The sequence below is a fragment of the Ornithodoros turicata genome, chromosome 4 (assembly GCF_037126465.1).
Source record: "Ornithodoros turicata isolate Travis chromosome 4, ASM3712646v1, whole genome shotgun sequence".
NCBI classification, from domain to species: Eukaryota; Metazoa; Arthropoda; class Arachnida; order Ixodida; family Argasidae; genus Ornithodoros; species Ornithodoros turicata.
In genome coordinates this window covers 66,851,688-66,872,624 of record NC_088204.1, presented here as the reverse complement: position 1 = coordinate 66,872,624, position 20,937 = coordinate 66,851,688, and the positions used below count along the sequence as shown (strand labels likewise).

Here is a 20,937-nt window from a genome sequence, read left to right as displayed (position 1 = left end):
CGCGTGGATGTCCACTTGGAGGTCCACAAAATCTTCAGTGTCGGCTTCTGTATTTTGTTTATGTGATCTACAGGACTTGACTCCCCTCTTCGTATACGCTTCTAATGCCTAGTTGCGTAATAATCGCAGTTGAGAAGAATGCATCAGCAGTGAGATTGGAACCCAAAACTGGTCCCTATTCATCACGAATCCTCATCATCTCTTCGTCTTTAGCCCTACATTCAACGATTTCGACATTAACCGTCAGATCGATAATCGATAGTATATCGTCAGAAGTATATGTTAGCTAATAAGTTATAGCGTGGTGTGTAATGTGACTTGAATTGAAGAGCCTCAAGACAGGGTCGGCGGATAATGCCGTTGTCGAAAGTTCCGGTGCAACATTCTAAGCGACCATTTGGCCGTCCGTTTTCATCTTCAATATGCTCCTTGTTTGTTTGTTGTTGTCTTGTTTGTTTTTGTATGAATGACAAAAGTATGCAAGACCAATAAGCCTAGACCTGTACAGCTCGCCCCTATTGAAAAAGAAAGCACTAGAACGATTCTGGACGGAACGCCCTGGACCGGCAATCCAGAAGATGTGGGTTCGAGTCCTACAGCTGGCTAACCTTTTCAGTGACTTTCATCTTTCATCGATTCTGGCGTTTTCTGGTAACTGTGATTTGGGTCGTTTCTTGTATTTGTTCCCTGGTGTAAAACTCCAGGAATCCTAGTTGTTTCCTGCTGTCTGTTCTGTGGTTTTGCACACCAGGACCCCAAGGAACCAAGGAGGTGCTCGATTCTTCAGCACCTTCGCGAGGCACCAAAAGCTGCTTGAGTACCTCTGTGTTTCTGCTACACAGACGCTCCAGCAGGGAAAGGCTGGTAAATATGTGCCATGCGGCATAAGCATGTCTTAATATCTGCAGAAATAGAAACAGACGAGTGCGTGTCACCAAACGGAATATATTACGGCTATACATTTGATGGTACAGCTTTAAGAGAAGCATGCACACCACAACATGAAAGTGTAACAACGGTGCGACGTTTTTCTACGTGTGTGAATATTCACTGTGCAGTACATGGTTATATGACCTAAAGAAACGTAGTCATATATGATCTTGGCGTACAACGGGAGGATACACAAGTACACAGCACAACCGCCTTCTAACAACACTTAAAGGTGTCGTGACAGTTGGTTTCGAGCTTTCCCAGATAAATAAGAAAAACTATTCTATCACCCGACATCATCCCATATTCAAGTTTTCAGGTCCATGACGTGGACAGGTACGGAGAAAAACGGCCCCGAAGAAGCGACATCGGTGACGTCACACCGTAGCAGCGAGGGAAGACGCCAAATGAGGGAGAGGGGTCCGCGAGGTCACACCGTGTGTCGTCGTTTTGTGGCTGCGCCTAGTTTCCGAACCAATCTAACGAGAAGAAAAAATTCTTTTTTCCACTGTGTTCTCATAATGAGTACGATGCATATATATTATGCTTCAACACATCAGAGAAAGTGTCGCAACACCTATAATTCTTTCGCCGGCTCTACCCTGTCTTACCATCCCCGGTTTACCAAGCATGCTCCCAGGAATTCTTGCTCCTTTTTTGTATATAGAGGGGCGAGTAATGTGGGAACGAGAATTCCTGGGAGCATTCCTGGAAAATAAGGGAAGATAAGACAGGATAGAAAAGGAAGAGCTGGCAGAAGGAATAAAGTGTCTTTAGCAGGTGGCTTTCTCGTGTGTGTGTGCTTATGTATCCTCCCCTTGTACGTCATGATCACCTACAATCTTAGAAGAACGGGTGGAGCAGTTACACCTTTTAGAAGGTAATAGTTGTCGCATATGTTCTGCCTAAAACGTTGGAAAGTTCTACCTACTACCTTACTCTCGAAACAGAACTTCACCGCGTAGCATGTTGTCCGCCAACAATTGCTACGAATGATAGGGTCATCGCTTCTGATTCGGTGAGCGAGTAGGGCGTACGCCTTTTGTAGCAATTTGAATATAGAGGGTGTCCCAGAAAACGTGTCATTGAATTATAATTTAAAAAAAAATCACCACCACCTAGAATCATGCGGTCAACGGCATTTGTTCTTACTAGGTTTTCGCCACCTCCTGATGTGCATGTCATATAACCTAAGTTTAATTATGCGCTTTGTTTTGTTTTTCGAAATGAATTCGGAAAATTGCCAAGTACAGGTCACTTTTTTACCCCACCAACATGAAAGGCTTGCCCAATTTACTCAAATTCGTGATAACTGACAGTGATATTCAGGATATCGGAAAAAGCATCCGAACATCATGCTTCCCGGGGCACTTGAGTATAACGCACGATGACTTTTTGAGCACCATCGCTCTCAGTCTGACGAAAGGAGGTTCAAAAGCCAGCCCCATACTGTGATAGTAGAAAAAGTAGCAGTTCCTAAAATTGGGAGAGGAAAAATATTATCCCAGCCAAAGTCGGACGCGATAGGCCATGCCTGTGTCATCTCTTTCTGTGATGCCTGGGTGTGCTGGGCTTCCACCCGCCTTTCGTCGGACTGACAAAGACTGCGCTGCAAAATTCATCATGCGTTACCCTGTGGGAACTCCGCAGAGCATGATGTTCGGCTACTTTTTCAGATGGGATAGTTCCTGAATATCCCTGTGAATTATCATTATTTCAGTAAATTAGACACGCTCTTCACATTGGTGGGGTGAAAAAGTGACCTTTACTTGGCAAATTTCCGACTTAAGCTCGCGAAAATTTACATAACTAAATTTACGTTACCCGACATTCACATCAGGAGGTGGCAAATACCCAGTAAGAACAAATGCTGTTGACCACATGTCTCTACACTCTTAAAAATGCAACTTCACTGCATAGCACGCTCCTAGCTAACCATCACTGCGAATGATATCATTATCTGCCCTGATTGGTTCAAAACGAGAGGCGTACGCCTTTTCTGTGACAATTAGGAACAGCATAAGTGTCACAAAAAAGGCGTACGCCTCCCACTTTCAACAAATCAAGACAGATAACGATATCATTCGAGATGATGGTTGGCTGGTGGTTGGCACGGTTCCGCAAGTTCCACAGTTCGGCGATCCAACGACACCTATCTTATGAAGGAATGCTGCAGCGAACGGGACGTCGCAGGCGATGGATGACGGACTCTAACGGCCTTTGCATCTTCGATGGGAGGCAGTAGGTGCACACTTATATTGTGACTGTGTTTCGCATTTTTATGTTATGTGATTTTATCTCGCGTTAGTGGCGCTCGTATCCCCGCCTTTTTTTTATGTTCGCTGAACTTCTTTTTTTAACTTTCTAAGGTTGAACGCTTCCGGCAACTGTCGAGTTCTTCATGCAGCACGAACTGGTGGACCCATTGGGGAGAACTAATTGGTCAGAGCTAGTTTGGACGTCACGACGTCGCATATCCTTTATGTGTATCCTGTGTATCCAACGAGAAAAGTGTAAAAAAGTATAAAAGTCCCCGTCTCTGTATGCTAACGCTTTCAAAGAGCTTCTCTGACTCTGTTCAATGTGTACCGGAGACCTTGGAAGAGCAAAGTGTCTCATAAGAGTATGACGGGAGTGTGACACTAAAAAAAAAGCAGAAACGAGTAAAATGACCTTGAAATCAGTACTTTTTCTTAAGGCTGAACCTCATGGCACGAAAAACTAGCCGAATTCTGCCCGATCCGAAATTGGGACCGAACTTTTTTTGGTGCATCACCGCATGGAACCGAACTGGAAGTCGAAGTTCGTCCAGTAGACTTCTGAACTTAGGGCACATCACCTTTCAGTCATCCAGCTAAATGAGATAATCCCTGTATTCTTAGGAGGCGAAGTCGCAGACGCAGCAGCAGTCAACCAGTTGCCACGTCATTGTTGCTATGGTTCTCCTTCCGGCTTAATAGCCACTGGGTTTCTACACTACTTATTCGGTTTACGACACTCCCGACTTCGGAACAGAAATTTGGCCTCGCCCGATCGCACCGAATTGGGCACGAAACTCCGGTCGCCGAAAAGAAGTTCGGTCCCTAATTCGGCTCGGGAAGCATTCGGACGGTTTCCGGCTCATGCTGTTCACGCTTTAGTTTGTAGAATGTAGATGGCTAGAGGTGGAAGTTCGTAAGCCGTGCGCCAATTTACGGGGAACTGTGCGGACATCTCCCTAAAAGCGTCTGGAGACGGTCTTTGAAGGTTCGCAGGAGGCACTGCCGGTGTCACAACTGGTGTTAGGACCTGGCACCTGACTCCCAAATCCCGGGATCCCAGCCGTTTTTCACGTTCCGAAATCCCGACATTCTCTTGAACAAATCCCGAGACTTCGGGACTTGAAGGGAAAACTCTAAACCTAGGTCCTGTTGGTGCAGTCGCGACGCAGAACTGTTCAACTATAATGGGTTGTTCACATTGCCACGAATCATCTTCGAGAACTTCCAGGGCAGGCACGAAACGGTACACCTCATCCTAGGGCATGCTGAAGAAGAAGAAGCAAGAAGCTTTCAGACACATCGTCTGCTCTCTGGCAAACGCACGTGCTGTTTCTAGACTTTTCGGCGCGACGCTTAAATGCTTGTGCGCTCCAAGCTGGAGCATTCATGCTTTGGACATAGTTGTGTTCAGAGAGCTATCACTCTTGTGTTTTTGCTACCAAGTAGTTTAATAAACCGTTTGCTGTTTATTCGACGACTTCCCGGCCCATTCCGCTTCGTGACATTTCTGGTGGAGGTGCGGGGCAATCCCTGCTCAACGGCCTGGAAGAACAGAAACGACTTAGTCGAAGATAGCGTGGTCTACCTTCGGAATTCAGGACATGGAACCCCCAACTCGTAGGAAGATGAATACGACAGCCACCATCGGCAGCGCGGCACGGCAACAGCTGGGCGCATTCGCGACCCGCCCAACCTGCACCACTCAGCTACCAGCCACACGCACAAGGAACTCGCAAGACAGACGTACGGCGAACGTCAGACTTGAGGCCGCTCTGCTACCACTGTGAAGAAGCCACCCGGGTCTACCGCCGTTTCCCGTACCGACGACTGGGTCTACCCGGATTTTCACCTGATGCCTCCCGCCTTCAGCGCGTAGTCACCCCGCCGCAATTGAAGACTCTCTACGGCAGCAGCATGCTTCTGCTGACTCACGACGCGACCAGTCTCCGAGCTCGACGAACAGCAATACAGACCGACGCGACGCTCAAAACCTTACCAGTGACCTGCAAATACTCAATCACGACCACGAGACAGCTGCATTAATCGATAACGGCGCCGACGACAATGTTAAAGACGACGACGTTGGCTACGAGGCTTCGCAGGGTGCAAACGAAATGCGATGAGCCGACACAGGTTCTGGCATCGGGACGATGCCACGTCTACGGAGGGGGCAATGCCACGAATCATCTTCGAGAAACTTCCAGGGCAGGCACGAAACGGCGGCGAAACGGCGAAACGGTACATCTCATCCCGGCGCATGCTGAAGAAGAAGAAGCAAGAAGCTTCCAGACACATCGTCTGCTCTCTGGCAAACGCACGTGCTGTTTCTAGATTTTTCGGCGCGACGCTTAAATCCTTATGCGCTCCAAGCTGGAGCATTCATGCTTTGGACATAGTTGTGTTCAGAGAGCATTCAAATCAAAATCAAATCAAATCAAAATATTTTTATTTTGAGCTTTAGGTACACATGATAGGTGTGTATCACTCTTGTGTTTTTGCTACCAAGTAGTTTAATAAACCGTTTGCTGTTTATTCGACGACTCGCCGGTCCATTTCGTGACAATATTGTATAATGTAGCCCTTATTGTTCTCAATGTCAATTCTTTGTCCTCTGCTGCCTCTCAAAAGCAGCGGCGTGCAAGTGAACAACAGCAGAAAGAACAAGAAGTAAAAGAATTGCTGGAAATCGGAGGTGCCGGTTTAGTTTCTACGATGAGAAGAAACAACGACAACTCCTTGGATGATGATGAGTGGGGAGTTTCAGGGCAGGCTGTGTCGGGCCGCGTGAATACGTCGTGTGAATGCGATGAGGAGAGAAATGAACTGTGTAGCGATTCAACCAGCGTATGGTTCTACGTCTCGCGTGCTAAAGATGGACTTAGAGATTAAGTTGACGGGGTGTAGCAAATTAATGAAAACTGCGAGAGCCGCTACGAAAGGTTTTCACAAGCACCTCAATGAAAACATGCAGCTTGGCAAATGAACCATCTGAAAAGCATCTCTCGAAAGCTAGTTTTTCTTAAACATTGAGTCCATGTGCACTCTCTTCCTGTTGCGTACCAGGTTTTGACACTTTACTTAGTCACTCAGCTTTGACAGTCACTCAGTTTTGGAAGTCGGAGCTTGGTTTCGCCTTTGGTGCCAGTCTGAACTGAATCGGTGGACGCTATGAGAGGAAACTGTGAATAAAAATAAACCAATAGTTTGAGGAGAACATGCAATAGTCAGTTTTCCGATAAAATCGCATATTAAAAATAATGGAAGCCATTAAGCTATGAGGAATATCTCGATTGACATGTAGGTATAGAGCGCCGATGATGAAGCACGAAACACACGGAGGAATAATGACAGTTACTGTTCAAAGCCTGTGCATGGACGCTGTCTCGGTTTTATCTCAATCCCGAAATTCTATTCCGCGATCCCGGGATTCGTCCGGGAAAAAAACCGGAAATCCCTTGACCGCTAAAATGGCCCGGGATCTCAACGCTAGTCACAACTCGTGCAGGAACTAGTTCTTAGTGTTTGCTCAGTCACCCTGTCCACTGTGGTACGGCGACCCATCCCTAGAACACGATATATCAAGCAAGACTCCATTTCCGACTACCATGAGGATTCACCGTCAGCAAAAATCACGTTTTTACAGAAAGAAAGGTCACACGAAAGACAGCGCACACCAGCGATCACCTGCTCCAGCTGCGTCTTCTGTGATGTTGCTGTTCCCTTTCCGCAACACGTTCCCTGTAAACCCCTTTTTGGATCGTAACGGCACGCTGCCTCCGACTGGTTGAAGTAATGCAGCTGGCAACGGTATTGTTCATATGGCACCCAGCGCTGCTGCCGACGCTAATCTGAAATGGCGCCGCTTCCTTGCAGTGATACATGGCACGGTTTACTCAGAGCAATCCGCACACCGTCGAGACTACAGAACGACAAAACGGTGACGTCGTTTAACGCCTTTTATTGTTCGTAGTGGTCCGTGTAGACAGAGTAGTAACTATGATGTCTAGTAGTTATCTTGAGCCAGAGGGAGCCAGTCTGTGTGGCTGGTCTTCCGCTCTGATGCCAATACAGAGAGAGTTATCTTGCTTGATGACAATACACTCTTATTTTTGAAGTGTGATGTGGGCAAGCTTTCGCTTGTCCCATCCTACAGTTGGCAATACGACTCTTGATTGGCTCTAGGTAGCCCTCCTGCTTGATGACAATACAAGTCTTGATTGGCAAAATTGATTGGCAAAATAAAGCAAATCAGTAAATTAAGGATATGGGGAGTGGTAGGCTAAAGCGATAAGGAAGATGGGCTCACTAATTTTGTGACTCATCTAATCAGTCAACAATTATAGCTTGTAGTGTTCCTACACTCTTAAAAATGAACTTCACCGCATAGCACGCTCCTAGCCAACCATTATCTCGAATGATAGCGTTATCTGCCCTGATTTGTTGAAAACGGGGGGCGTACGCCATTTCTGTGACACTTATGCTGTTCATAATTGTCACAGAAAAGGCGTACGCCCCCTGTTTTCAACAAATCAGGGCAGATAACGATATCATTCGAGATAATGGTTGGCTAGGAGCGTGCTATGCGGTGAAGTTCATTTTTAAGAGTGTAGAGCAGTACTATTTTTGAAGTGTGATGTGGGCAAGTTTTCGCTTGTCCCATCCTACAGTTGGCAATACAAGGTAGCTCTCCTGCTTGATGACAATACACTCTTGATCAGATAGGATACACGATACAGCGTTACGATCGATGCAATCGCACACGAAACAGCGTTACACTCAAGTGCAAAAGCAATGGGGAAGAGGTTTAAAACTGGCCTCAGTTGTTGACTTGGTTGGGGAACATATAACAAATCAGTAAATTAAGGATATAGGGAGTTGTAGGCTAAAGCGATAACGAAGATGGGCTCATTAATGTTTTGTCTCATCTAATCAGTCAACAATACAAGCTTGTAGTGTTCCTAGAGCAGTACTATTTTTGAAGTGTGATGTGGGCAAGTTTTCGCTTGTCCCATCCTACAGTTGGCAATACAAGGTAGCTCTCTTGCTTGATGACAATACACTCTTGATCAGATAGGATACACGATACAGCGTTACGATCGATGCGATCACACACGAAACAGCGTTACACTCATGTGCGAAAGCAATGAGGAAGAGTTTTAGAGCTGGCCTCAGTTGTTGGTTGGGGAAAATAAAGCGAATCAGTAAATTAAGGCTATAGGGAGTGGTAGGCTAAAGCGATAAGGAAGGTGGGTTCGCTTAATTCTGTGACTAATCTAATCAGTCAACAGAACAAGGTAGTTCGCCATACGTAGGTAGGTAGGTAGGTAGGTATAACTACCTCCATAGGTAGGTCGCCTAGTTGATGACAATACACACTCTTCATCGTGGGCGCTTCTACACTCTTAAAAATGAACTTCGCCGCATAGCACGCACCTAGCCAGTCATCACCCCGAATGACACCGTTCTCGCCCTAGATTTGTTGAAAACGGGAGGAGGAGCCTATTTTGTGCCTGCATAATGGCACAAAATAGGCTCCTCCTCCCGTTTTCAACAAATCAGGGGCGAGAACGTTGTCATTCGGGATGATGGTTGGCTAGGAGCGTGCTATGTGGTGAAGTTCATTTCTAAGAGTGTAGTGTTGATGTTTGTGTAAAGGGGCCTACCTCCATAGGTAGCCCCCCTGCTTGATGGTGGACATTTCAGTTGATCGTGGACAAGTTTTCGCTTGTCCCATCCTACAGTTGGCACTACAACGAGACCAAACTTGGCTCGCAAATAACGGCCCTAAATCCACGAATCAATTACGGCCGCACCATGGCGCCTGCGCTCCCTCGGCGCCTACCTCTCCGGAAATCCCGTTGTGGTAATGAAGGCTCCTGATGGATGTTTGGCATTGGTAGTTCCGTGGGACTACTTGCTTCCACTGCTACACCAGCTCTTCCTTTTTAAGGCGAGGGCAGTAATATTTTTGAAACGTGACGTGGGCGAGACTTGCTCTTGTCCCAGTTGGCAATACAACGGAGTACCGTGATGTGGTGTGGGCGTGATGTGGTGTGAGCGGTGCATTGTGTGCAAATCGAGGTGAGGTCGTCGTTTCCTTTGCGAATTATTTTTGCCTCTGATATTTTACATCCTGCCGAAGGTGTACAAGAGAATAAGGTTGAGTTAAAGTAAAAATAAAGTTTAAAAAAAAGTTGAGTAAAGGTAAAGTTGTTGGCAGCATCGCTGCTACTGTTATCAAGCCTCAGGGTCCTGTTATCTGCATCGGGATCAGTTATCAAGTCTGTTACCTATAAATGGCCGGTCTGACGTGGGTGCACGGTAGCAGACTCCCGAAACAAAATGAATATGCTGGTGTTTGATTAGAACCCAAAGTAACTCAAGATCACTAATAATACAGAAATTGACGTTCTGATGCGTTCTGATGCTGCACAGAAGAAAGGACAACACAACGCGCAAGTTTAGCTCAATTGGTAGAGCCCTGGACCGGCAATCCAGAAGATGTGGGTTCGAGTGCTACAGAAGGCCATCCTTTTCAGTGACTTCTTTCTTGCATCACTAGTACTGTTCACAAGAGTTGTTCCAAAATATGCAATTATTGAAAATTTTCGAGGGTGTAACTATGGTGAATTACTCCCTTTTATGAGATATTGTCAGGAGGGTGTGATGAGGGTGCAACAGAGGGTGTATTTGGAGGTGGGACAGGCTCCATTACACAGGCTAAATGTATTCCTGTTCCTGTGCAGTGTTGGAGTGCTTGTGGTACTCAGAACTTAAGCTTGTGATACAAGTTGTGATATAAAGACCAAATGCACAGTTACTCAACATTTGGTACACTGTCATCTAACCCCTCAAGCCACAATGACACTCCAAACAACCAAGCATGTGCCTTCTGTCAAAACTAGAAACACTATATTTTCGCAGTGAAGCTGTAATAATTTCCAGCTGCCTCTTCTATGGTCTGCAGGTTACATTACACCCTTCCATACAATTACACCCTTGATTTCTTGATGGTGTTCCGTTACACCTTAAAAGGTGTGCGCCATGCACATGTTCTTTTACACCGTTTAAGGTGTAAAATTATTTAGAGTGTACTGCTACAAGGACACCACCTCCAGATCGAAAGCCCCGGTCAGTACGAAACAACGTTATAATTCTGTTCGCAACAAAATATCTCATTGTTTGAAATTGTTGCCGATAACCACGTTTCGGTTAATACACGATAGATGCATTGCACGTGTCAATGGCGGAGCAAAGATCGCCACGTTTAATTAAGACGCTTCTTATATCGGTATAAAACACAGAAATTTGGTTACAGCAATGATCGCCGCTATTGTTCGCATGTAGTCAATTTAAGGAAGGGTGATCAGAGTCATCGAAAGTACAGGGTGCCCTCTGACCTAAACGTTCAGTGTTCCGTGCTCCTCCTGGATACTCCCTGCATTCTATAGACGTGTTAAATTTGTCCACTGTCAGTTGCGCTATCGTACCTAAAACACTTGATGTCAATGTACAGCCTATTATAACGTAAGCTTTCCCGTATTCGATCAGCTTCTTTCTGGCATTGCGAGTGGCTATAGAAAAGTCCTCAGTAGTACTCAGCTGGCAGTCCTTTCACTTAGCCCGAGATTGGAACACATTATCGTTGACCTTGAACGGTGCGAAACGGACAATAATTGGTTTTATCTGTACGGAAACCTCCAATCCGATGCGCTCTTTCAATATTGTTAAGCAAGACTTGTACCTGCAGTTTCAGGGTGATTATTTCAGTTATAATTTTTTTCGGAGTCAGTCCATGTTTCACGAAAGTTGTCTTCCAGGCCATGAAAGATGAGATCGTTGCGACGTGCTCTAACCTCATAATCATTCAAGGGGCTGCTGAGAACTGTATAGTTTCATGTCGCAGAGATAATGTTGCCTCCTTCAGAGTGCACAGTTCATTTTCTAAGCCGTCTATTTTTGACGTTTTACATTCCGCGGTTTCAAAGAGTTTGACAATCTAATTGAGCTTAGTTCACCTTGCTTGTTGTGAAGCTTGAATGGTGTTGCCGCTCAATGGTGCTCGCACGTTCTTACACAAGTGGCTACCGTGTATCTGTGACAACAAAACGAGCGACTGCGGGCTATCCGCCGTCATGCTGAACGAAGAGCTCGTCGTTACGGTCTTCCAGCTATGTTGCTGGGGTTCGCCGTATAGCAGGCCGTTCAAAAGCATCTTTCCATGATTGCAATTGAGTGACAGTTGAAGAAGCTTACCGTCCTCTCTCTCTGGGGCGGTGCTACCCTTGGCACGTGCTGTCCCTGTAGCCCTCGGGTCATTGCAAGATCCAGCTCTTAGTGTTCCTTTCTCGCTTGCGAAGCTGGTATCTGCCATCTGGAACTCTCCTACTCACACTTCTCCTGGGCACGACCACATTACGTATAGCGCGCTGCAGAACATACCTCCTCGGTTTTGGAATAGCAAGCCGACCTCCGCCTGGCAGACCTTTCCTTTCTTTTTTTCTTAATGAACATATCCCCCCCCCCCTCGGTGCGGTTACAAGATTCATTCGTCCTTTTATAACGATAGTTGGCAGCGTGGTGCTTTTAGGAGCAAAGAGGTAACATTTAAGGTGGTCTCATTCGTCAAGCTGTCTATCAGAAACCACCATATAAATATCATTTATACAAAACTATATATAGCCACCATATATATATATATATAATCGCTGTTCGGTGTATTATAATTGCGCAAATATACGGAAAAAAAAGAACAGTTCGAGAAAGCAGCAGCGGCCGGCCGACACGACTCTCGTGCCCTTTTTTCTTTGTTTCTTTCTTATCAGCTCACGCGCCACTTATAGGGCTGTTTCAGCAAAGTTTGCACAGCGCCATTTCAGGCCCAAGCGGCAACAGATCCGAACAGTAGGGAGTTTCATCAGTGGGTTCTGCGTGGTGCTTCAAGCGGTGTGCGTCAAGGATAGCTACAAAACCTATAGGAAATCCACAGAAAAGCGTTATGTCACGACGTTCCCTCGTTCTCGGATACACTCTTTTCACGAGTGGAGGAGTTTTCAAAAGTGTGCGGAAGAGAAGCCTCGCGCGCCTTCCGTTCGTTCGTTCGTTCCTCACCGGGGGATCATTTTATTCGTTGCAGAAGACGCCGCAGCGAAGAAAAAGATGGAGGGTCACCTTAGTGCTCCTTTAAAGCCAGGAAAGCCGTCACACAATCTTTACGCCTTCCTTTCACTAGTTGTGTTGGCAAAACTGTCAAGCGTATTGTGCACTTACTGCTGTTCGATTTCTCCCGGAAGTCGTGGCTGGTTTTCGTCAAGGTCGGTTCGCGACGTACAACATAATCGACCTATAGCGACGCCGGTGCAACACAAGAAATCCGGAAGCCCAGGTTTACCGCATTTACGCCGCTTCCTCTGTGTCAGCACCGAGCTCTTTATCAAGGACGTTGCCAGACCCTCCTTTGAGTCCATCGACCCAACAGTGAATTATATTGTCTGCGGTCGCGTTTCTAAGGGGAAAAAGAATCTGTCCTCCATGGGCCCGCCTTAATGTTGCTCGTACTCCATCGCTATACTGTCCAAAATGAGTCCAGCAAGCCACACCCCTATGTTGTACCTGCAAGGTTGAGGTGGACATTCGACGCCTTCTTCTCGACAGTCGCCGTTTCGAGACCTTCCGTCTCAAGTCTCGCCTAACCAGCCTCGGACACTCGACCATCACTCTAGAGACCTTACTTGGCCCTCGACATGCTCAGTGAGCGGCGATTGCCTCAACCAGAAGAGGACAGCGCTAGGGGGAAAAAAATCTCTCTAGGTGCAGTACTGCAGGCAATACTGCCCCACGACCGTTCGGTCACAAACCAGGACACGGTCCACCAACGCCGACCGCGTTGACAAAGGTGCTCTCACCCTATAAGAAGAAGAGCAGGCCGCCAGAAGAGAGCTGGTCACCGCCAGAGAGCCGCCTAACTGGCACATGGAGGTTCCAAGTTATTTTGATCGACGTATGTCTCGACGTTGGATTGGTTACTCAACAGTCCAGTCCAAAGACCCGATGCGTTTAAAACGAATCGCAGGATGTAGTTCCCTACCTGCACCTATGGCTCTTCAAAATAGGAGGAGAACACAAAGAAATATAAAAATGGATTTACCTGGAAGTGTAAAAAAATGAGCGAACGACAGACAGCAAGATCAACAAGGAATCTGAGGAAATAAATAGCAAAAAACAAAATCAGACGTATGTTTTACTTTACAAGGGAAATCCGCCATATTTGCAAAGGCGGTAACGTCTAGATTCGCCCCCCCCCCCCCCCCCGGATCCGCCCAGTCGAAGCAGTTACAGAACCTTGACTAGCCTAACAAAACTAAGCAAACCTTACCTAACGTAACCTTCTCCTTTTTTTCTGCCTTTCATAAGATGGAGGCTACAGGCTAAGCAACGCCACTTCGTGGCGTCTTCGTGAAGCGTTCTCTAGGGTCGCTTCACACGATGCAACTTTAGTGCAACCATGTTGTTGCGCCGTGTCAACGGATTCAACAACCTGGTTGCAAGAGTTGCAGGACGTATCGCACCACGAGCGATTTTTCTGGAAATCTTCAGGCGCAACTTTTGAATGACTCGGCTCCTTCTCCGAAGAAATCCAGACGCAACGGCTGGCTGTCGGGGCGTCATTTCCGAGACGTAAATCCCGCAACCCAGACAAGAGCACGCTAGCAGCATGGAAGCTGCCCTGGCCAGGTGGGTCAAAGTCGCCATCTTGCCATGTATTTCGGCCCATTCCCTGCGTAAAACAACGGGGATCGCCATCTTGTGGGACGGTTGTTGCCAACATCGCAAAATCTGCCACCTAGATTTGTACCGAAGCAGCAATTATCTGCAAACAATGTGCACCGAGCATGCTATTTCTCAAAATAGCCACTTCAATCCGTGTCCAATCCAGCGTGAGTTATGGCTGCCGTCGCTCCTCAATGGGTGTCTGGATGTGTTCACGGTATTTCCAATCACTGCGGACGTACGATCCTGTGCGTTCTGTGCAGTTGTGTCGGTGGACTGTGATGTTCGTTAAATATTGTGATGCTCGCCAGCCAGCTGAGGCTGCTTTGGATGATGTAGAAGAAGGTGCCCAGTGTAACTCTACGACGCATCTCTCTACTACGACGACATTGTGCGAAGAAGTGACTGCATTTGTACATTCATGCCCGTAGTCCTGCGTATGTTGGCTAAAACACTTCTTCGTTTGTGCGCAGATTACGTTTTGTGATTGCCAATGAACGACAGTACTTGATGTAGGCAGCTTCGTTTTCGCTTTCGCAAGTGAAGAATGTTTTCTGTCACAAGTGCTTTGTGAAACAATTTTCTTCTGCAACGATCCTGAAAGCTATATTGCGAAGGTTTGCCAATGGAAATTGTTTCAAACGCTATTCGTAACTACAAATATTTTTGCGACTGAGTTGTGGAATAATAATAACACAGTGTATGATAATGGTAGACTGGATTTATCGGCAAATATATATTTGGTGAAAGAAGATTTGGTAATCGGTTATATTTGATATGACAAGTTGCATAACCACTTCGAATCCCTCGCAAGTACTCCATGAATCAATTTTAACCACCATGTAACTTTTCTCTTAAAAGTCTGGTTTGGAAGTGGAACCGCTTTCATGCACCTCTTTTTGCAACCATATCGTTCACGTCATCCTCTTCCACACTCAAAGAAAGGGGCTTTAGGACGGTGTGTGTTTAGCTGTATCGTAAAAGACCTTTCCCACCGTCCAGTCTGATGACATTCATATTCACACGTAGCATATACCTTTCAGTTCTCCACATATGCAAGCATATTGACGTAACATGAAAAAAGATTGGTGATTCGCATGAATTAACAGAAAGCCTGATTGACAACATGCCTGATAACATGACAAACTGTTAAAACTTGGCCTGGTTGGTGATCACGGGAAGAAAGTTGCAGAATGCCATATTCACATAGTTTACTCTGTACCACGAAAGTGTGATAAGGTATGTATCGGGGAATCATCAAGGTGCATAAGCAGAGAGAGTGTTTTGGCTGGTTGATAAAGCACTGGGGTTTTTTCAATTGTTTTTAATTGAAAGGTGCATGAACACTCGTTTAAAAGAACATTCAACTAATACCTCTAATAGATACGGTGCATTGGGGGACCACTTATTGACATGTGGATATGACAATGACAAAAATGGCTAGGAAGCAAGCGAGCTGGTGAAGATGATGCATAATGTAAAAACTGCGAGACTAGAGCACACGAAGGGACAGACACAAACGTGACTTCGTGTTTCACTTGTGTTCGTTTGACTTGACTTCGTGTTTGACGTGTGTGACTTGTGTGAAAAGACATCGTGTTTGTGTCTGTCCCTTCGTGCTCCCTAGTCTCGGGGGGGGGGGGGGGGGGTTACATTATGTGTGGGATGTCAGGCAGAATTTCAAAAAACAAGAATTTTGTTCAGGTGTAAAAAACAAAGTAGCCTTCTCTTTCGAGGGGCGCATGAGATAAAAAAAAAACAGGTAGTCACTGCGTCAGTAACCCCTGTATTTATCTTTGTGGTGTAAACAGGAAGGGAATAGAGGGGGAGAGGAGGTGTCATGTATTTAAGGCTTCGTTTCACACAATAAAAATTCTTTGGTTGGCAGCTCAGTGTGGTGTCCTCATCTTTTTTGTGTTCCGTTCTCGTCTTTTCCTGCACAAGGGGTTTTATTGTTTTTAACTGTATTAGGCGTAAGATGTGAAACAGTGATTACGTTCACAAAGCATATGCACAAATTAAGTTAACTTTGTTGTAGATCACTGATTACAGACTTCTTAACAAAATCTGTTTGCTTCGCTTTCACATGAGTTGAGGCATTCATGCAATTAAGAAATCTGTGCAGCTGTAAAAGATAAGTAAATGGTTTGTATTACACGTTACTAATATCTGCAAAATTCATATTCACCCACCCATATGTTTGTTGCTTTTTCCACACAAACAATTCCTACTTGATAGAAGTGAAATGTGGAACACCGTCATTGCGTACACAAAATGTGTGCACACATAGTGGCATTACTGTGCTGGACGTAACTACTTATTGCCGTGAAGTAAAATTTTTTTATGTATGGACATGTACAACATATCTGGCATGAGCTCTGTCATGTACCATGATCGTTACCTGTGTCTGACTGGCACGTCGTTCCGAGGAACTTTGAAATCACGCGCACTGTGCCTTCAGTAAAATATCTCACTTGTGCACTTCCAAACCGTTGTCTCTACACGAAAATCTAAAATGCACAGACGACAAGTGGTTGCAAAGCAACATATGCGCTTTGCCTGTATGTATGCTCATCACAGTGAAGACTCGTTTTGGTGCAGGAAGAGGGTGAGAGTTCGTCACTGCTGTACCTTAGAACTGAGCTACTTCAGTAATCACGATAGAGGAAAAGAGGAAGCATCAAGTCATTGATATGTAACATTTCGGTAGATGTCTTGTTTTTCTTTTTTTGCTATGCCTTCTCCTCTGGTCCATGGACGCTTCACATCAGGATTATGCCATCGAGGTGTGGTCACATTTCGTGATCTTTGGACGTCTGCATTTATCAGTTAGGTTTTACCCTTAGCAGTATTGTAATGCGTAGTGTTGAACGTTCCATCCTCCCTCTCCTTTGCAAATATATAAAACAAAATTCAGACGGACTTTGGCTCAACATGTAGTTACAGATGTGCCTGCATATGACATATGTAGCACACCAAAACCCGCAAACACGAAACCGAAACTACCATTTTAGCTTGTGCATGCGTTACAATACGAGCGTTACAACAATCGCTAAGAATGTCCAAGGCAACATGGGTTAGTTATTACTAACGTTTACCTGTTTACTGCATCATTCTTCAAGAAATTCGTTTGTTTAAGCAAATATGACAAATAGACAACAGCGGCATCTTTTGCCGCCGTAACTGGCGAACTTCGGGTTTCCGGGTCTGGCAACTGCGTTCCACAAGATGGCAGCCTCCGCTGTTTGACGCTGATTTTACGGCAGCTTGACCCACCTGGCCCTGGCAGTGCACGTGAAACATTTTACGAGAATGTGTTCTAGAATACGTCATCCCAAACTGTCAACCGTATTTCTTTTTTACTTCACGCGCTCTCGTGCAGTTGGGTGAACATGATGATGATGATGACATTTTCCCGCTCCACCTCACGAGTTCGTTCAACACTACGATGCGGCGAGTTGCTCACCACGTGAAAGGACCCGACTTTCTGCAACTTCAAATGCGCGCAACCGTTGCTGGAACGAAGTTGCAGCAAAAGTTGCATTGTGAGAATGGATCCTTAGACAGTGATATACAAACTGACATAAGAAAGGTTCTAGCGCACATTCTAACATAAATCGTGCTTCTTCTTTTCTTTTCTTTTTCTTTTCTCTTGTTTTTTTTTTTTTTTTTTTTGTGGGGGGGGGGGGGACCTATTTATTTTCATAGGAATGGTCGGCCAGAAAGGACGGCTTGCTATCCTTTAGTAAATAGTTCTTTAGTGGGTGATCAAGTTCTTGGGGTAGTCAGAGTCAGGCGGTGTGGAGTCATAGGCCTTCCACATTTTGGGGGTCTGTATGTAACGCTGTTTCAACTGCAGTACTGTATAGTATTCACTTTCTTTACGCACTCGTTTTTGTTTTGTTGTTGATGTTGTTGTTGTTGTTTTTTTGTTTTGTTTTTTCAAATCCGTAAGTGTGTTTACGGATCTGCGCAACAGATTACCCTCTGGATATCTGTCGTGTGACAAGAGGGTAGAGTATTCGTGGCTGCGCGATAATAGATTTGCGAACAAATGATCACTAACTAGTGTATGTGATACGTGATTGGAATTCGAGGAGGAACATGAAGACAAACACATTATGAGTATTTTGACTACATACATTATACTTTGTTCTCTACAAAACTTTGAGGGCCTCTATTTCGTTCATACTGACTCTGTATTTTGCTCTCTCAAGCGAGTTCCACAATGTATACGTGGTGCGCCATAGGTGTTGCTGATTGGTTGACAGTACATGCATGCGTCACCACAGAGAGGAAAAGGGGTGAAGCACTTGTTGGTAATGCGCGTCATATACCTGGGTATAACCAAAAGCACCAAATATAGGCTCAAACGAAAAGGCGTGGTCGCCTGCACGTGAAGCCATTAACGTGATTTCGCGTGTGCAGCGCACCCTGCTGCCGGGGCCACTCTGGATATGTCGTGTAGCCCTATGGGGTCTGTAAGACCTGTTGTGCTTTCACTGTGCCAGACACTAGATTTAGAAGATGAATGTCGCTGTGTAAGCGCAGTTTAGGTTCGTGTCATACTAATGGAGACCCCCCTCCTATTTGGTTGTTTTCTGGCAGGACATGCCTGGGTAACGACATTGTATATATACCGGGTGTCTCAGTTAAATCCCCGGGCTAAATAATTCGCGAACCGGTGCACCAACCGAATAACTTTCTTTTTTACAAGTATCTGTGCAATACCGCCTACAAGATGCGCACCGCATGAATGAGCGGGAGGCGCTCATTATTTAAATAAAAATTCAAAATGAGTTTCGTGAAAAAAACTAACTTCTAAAGCAGGGCACCGTCGGCATTAAAATGCGTACTACCCCTTCTGGGACCTTCAGTAGATACCTTTTAAGAGAAATCTGCAACCGAAGCGGGTCATTTGTTGCAGTAATTAATTGGTTTCGGTTTACATATTTTTGTCGCGGCTGGTCGCGGTGAAGCGCAAAAGGACGCTCTTTCACTCCCATGTCCACCAATGAATTACACCAATGAATTACATCCTTTTGCGATTCGCCGCGACCAGCCGCGACAAAAATACGTAAACCGAAACCAATGAATTACTGCAACAAATGACCCGCTTCGGTGGCAGATTTTATTCTAAAAGGTGTCCGCTGAAGGTCCCAAAAGGGGTAGTACCCATTTTAATGCCGACGGCGCCCTGCTTTAGAAGTTAGCTTTTTTCACGAAACTCATTTGAATTTTTATTTAAATAATGAGCACCTCCCGCTCATTCACGCGGTGCGCATCTTGTAGGCGGTATTGACAGATACTTGTAAAAAAGAAAGTTATTCGATTGGTGCACCGGGTCGCGAATTATTTAGCCCGGGGATTTAACTGAGACACCCGGTATACGGAATGAATATATCTAGGTTGTGACTTTTTGGAGTTAAGTGTCTTTCCCGGATTCGGGTGAGAGAGGATCGGTTGCAATTTGTGTACCCTAATTCGAGGTGAAATTGGGTGCTATTGACACATTCGGGTGGTATACCGTGTCATTTTTGTTTTCTTTCCTTTACGTCGTCAGCCCACAGTTAAACGTGCATATATTGGTCAAACATGTATCCCTCGCGAATTACAGTGGCAATCACCACATGTGGTGATACCAATTGTGCTTCCTATAGTTTATTGTTGCATTCAAACAAATATGTAGTATGTCAATTGTGCGAAAAAATGGTCGCTAAATAGTGTACGTGTTACGTGATTGGAATTCGGGGAAAAAACGGGTATAATCCGAGTTGGTCCTAAAGTGATTCAGGTGGAAGGATGATCTTGATGAATCCGGATGAATCGGGTTTTACCCGATGCATGTATCCCTGCGTGTAGCAGACGTACGTGAGCCACCGACATAGAATCCGACTCACATGTTTTGTTAACACTAATATTTTACGTGTTTACTTTAAAAACACGCAACTGTACTCTACGTGGTGCACCCTAAGTGTTTTCGCAGGACGATCAGTGCGCAAACAACAGTTCAATGTATGCACGGGCACTACATTGTGACTAGGAGGGTTCATGCGCCTGTCTAAGCCAGATATCCTAATCCATATCCGTGGCGTAAGCCATAGCCTGCATAAGCCACGCGCACACACACATCTTGATTTGTGGGCGGCGCTGACCTGTGGGAGCATAGTATGCAATGTCGTTCGTGTATAACGCTTAGCGGACCTGAGAATACGCTTGTGTGTGGGATGAGCCCAGAGGTGACAGTCTCTAATGCGCTGCTCATCAATTTAACGCAGACGGTGCTACTCGTGGACCCGCAAAGCACCGAGAATGCAGAGAAGTCGCGAGGCAGCAGTAAAAAGGTCGCCAGCCACAGGTACTCCTTCGAGTGGGTTTTCGACGAGAGGAGTACGCAGGTAAGAATCCATTACGGTATCCCAGTTTGGTACTTCAGCATGTTCTGACAGAAAGAAAATATGTTACATAGTACTGCTAGCTATGAGTATCCATACTAGGATGTCCATAATAATAATAATTATTAATAATAATAATACAATTTTATTTGTGCCCAAGAACAGCCATAAGGGCCTCTGGCGCACATCAGGACATATTACCACACACATCATAAACAAACATACATAAACATATCACACATACAGAAAACATAAAGCATACATTAAAACAAAACATACGTGGAACATAAATCAAAAACAACAATCAGAAATAGAACGGTGTACAATAGAAAAGAACACTATATATACCGATAGGTGGTCATTATGAGTATCATTCCCAGCATATAACTACTCGTACATAGAAGTGAAGAGAATTGAAGAATAGAGAAGTAACCTCACGCTTGAAGGATACACTGGAGGTGGAGAAAAGATCACAAGACGAAGGAAATGAGTTTTACAGAATTTTACAACGAGTCACGGGATCACACGGGCAATTTTTTTTAACGGAAAATGATGGGGGTTTCCGAAGTGCAGCACGTGGA

General features: G+C 45.4%; 1 protein-coding gene across 2 annotated transcripts in view; it reads left to right on the top strand.

Moving 5' to 3' along the window:
* The window catches only part of LOC135391749 (kinesin-like protein KIF19), a 106,817-nt gene that overhangs the window by 52,263 nt on the left and 33,617 nt on the right, over positions 1–20,937 (top strand). For both annotated transcript variants that reach the window (XM_064622176.1, XM_064622177.1), the window contains exon 3: positions 20,240–20,359. In XM_064622176.1, coding sequence (XP_064478246.1) covers positions 20,240–20,359 — 120 coding nt within the window. The remainder of the gene's footprint in view (positions 1–20,239; positions 20,360–20,937) is intronic.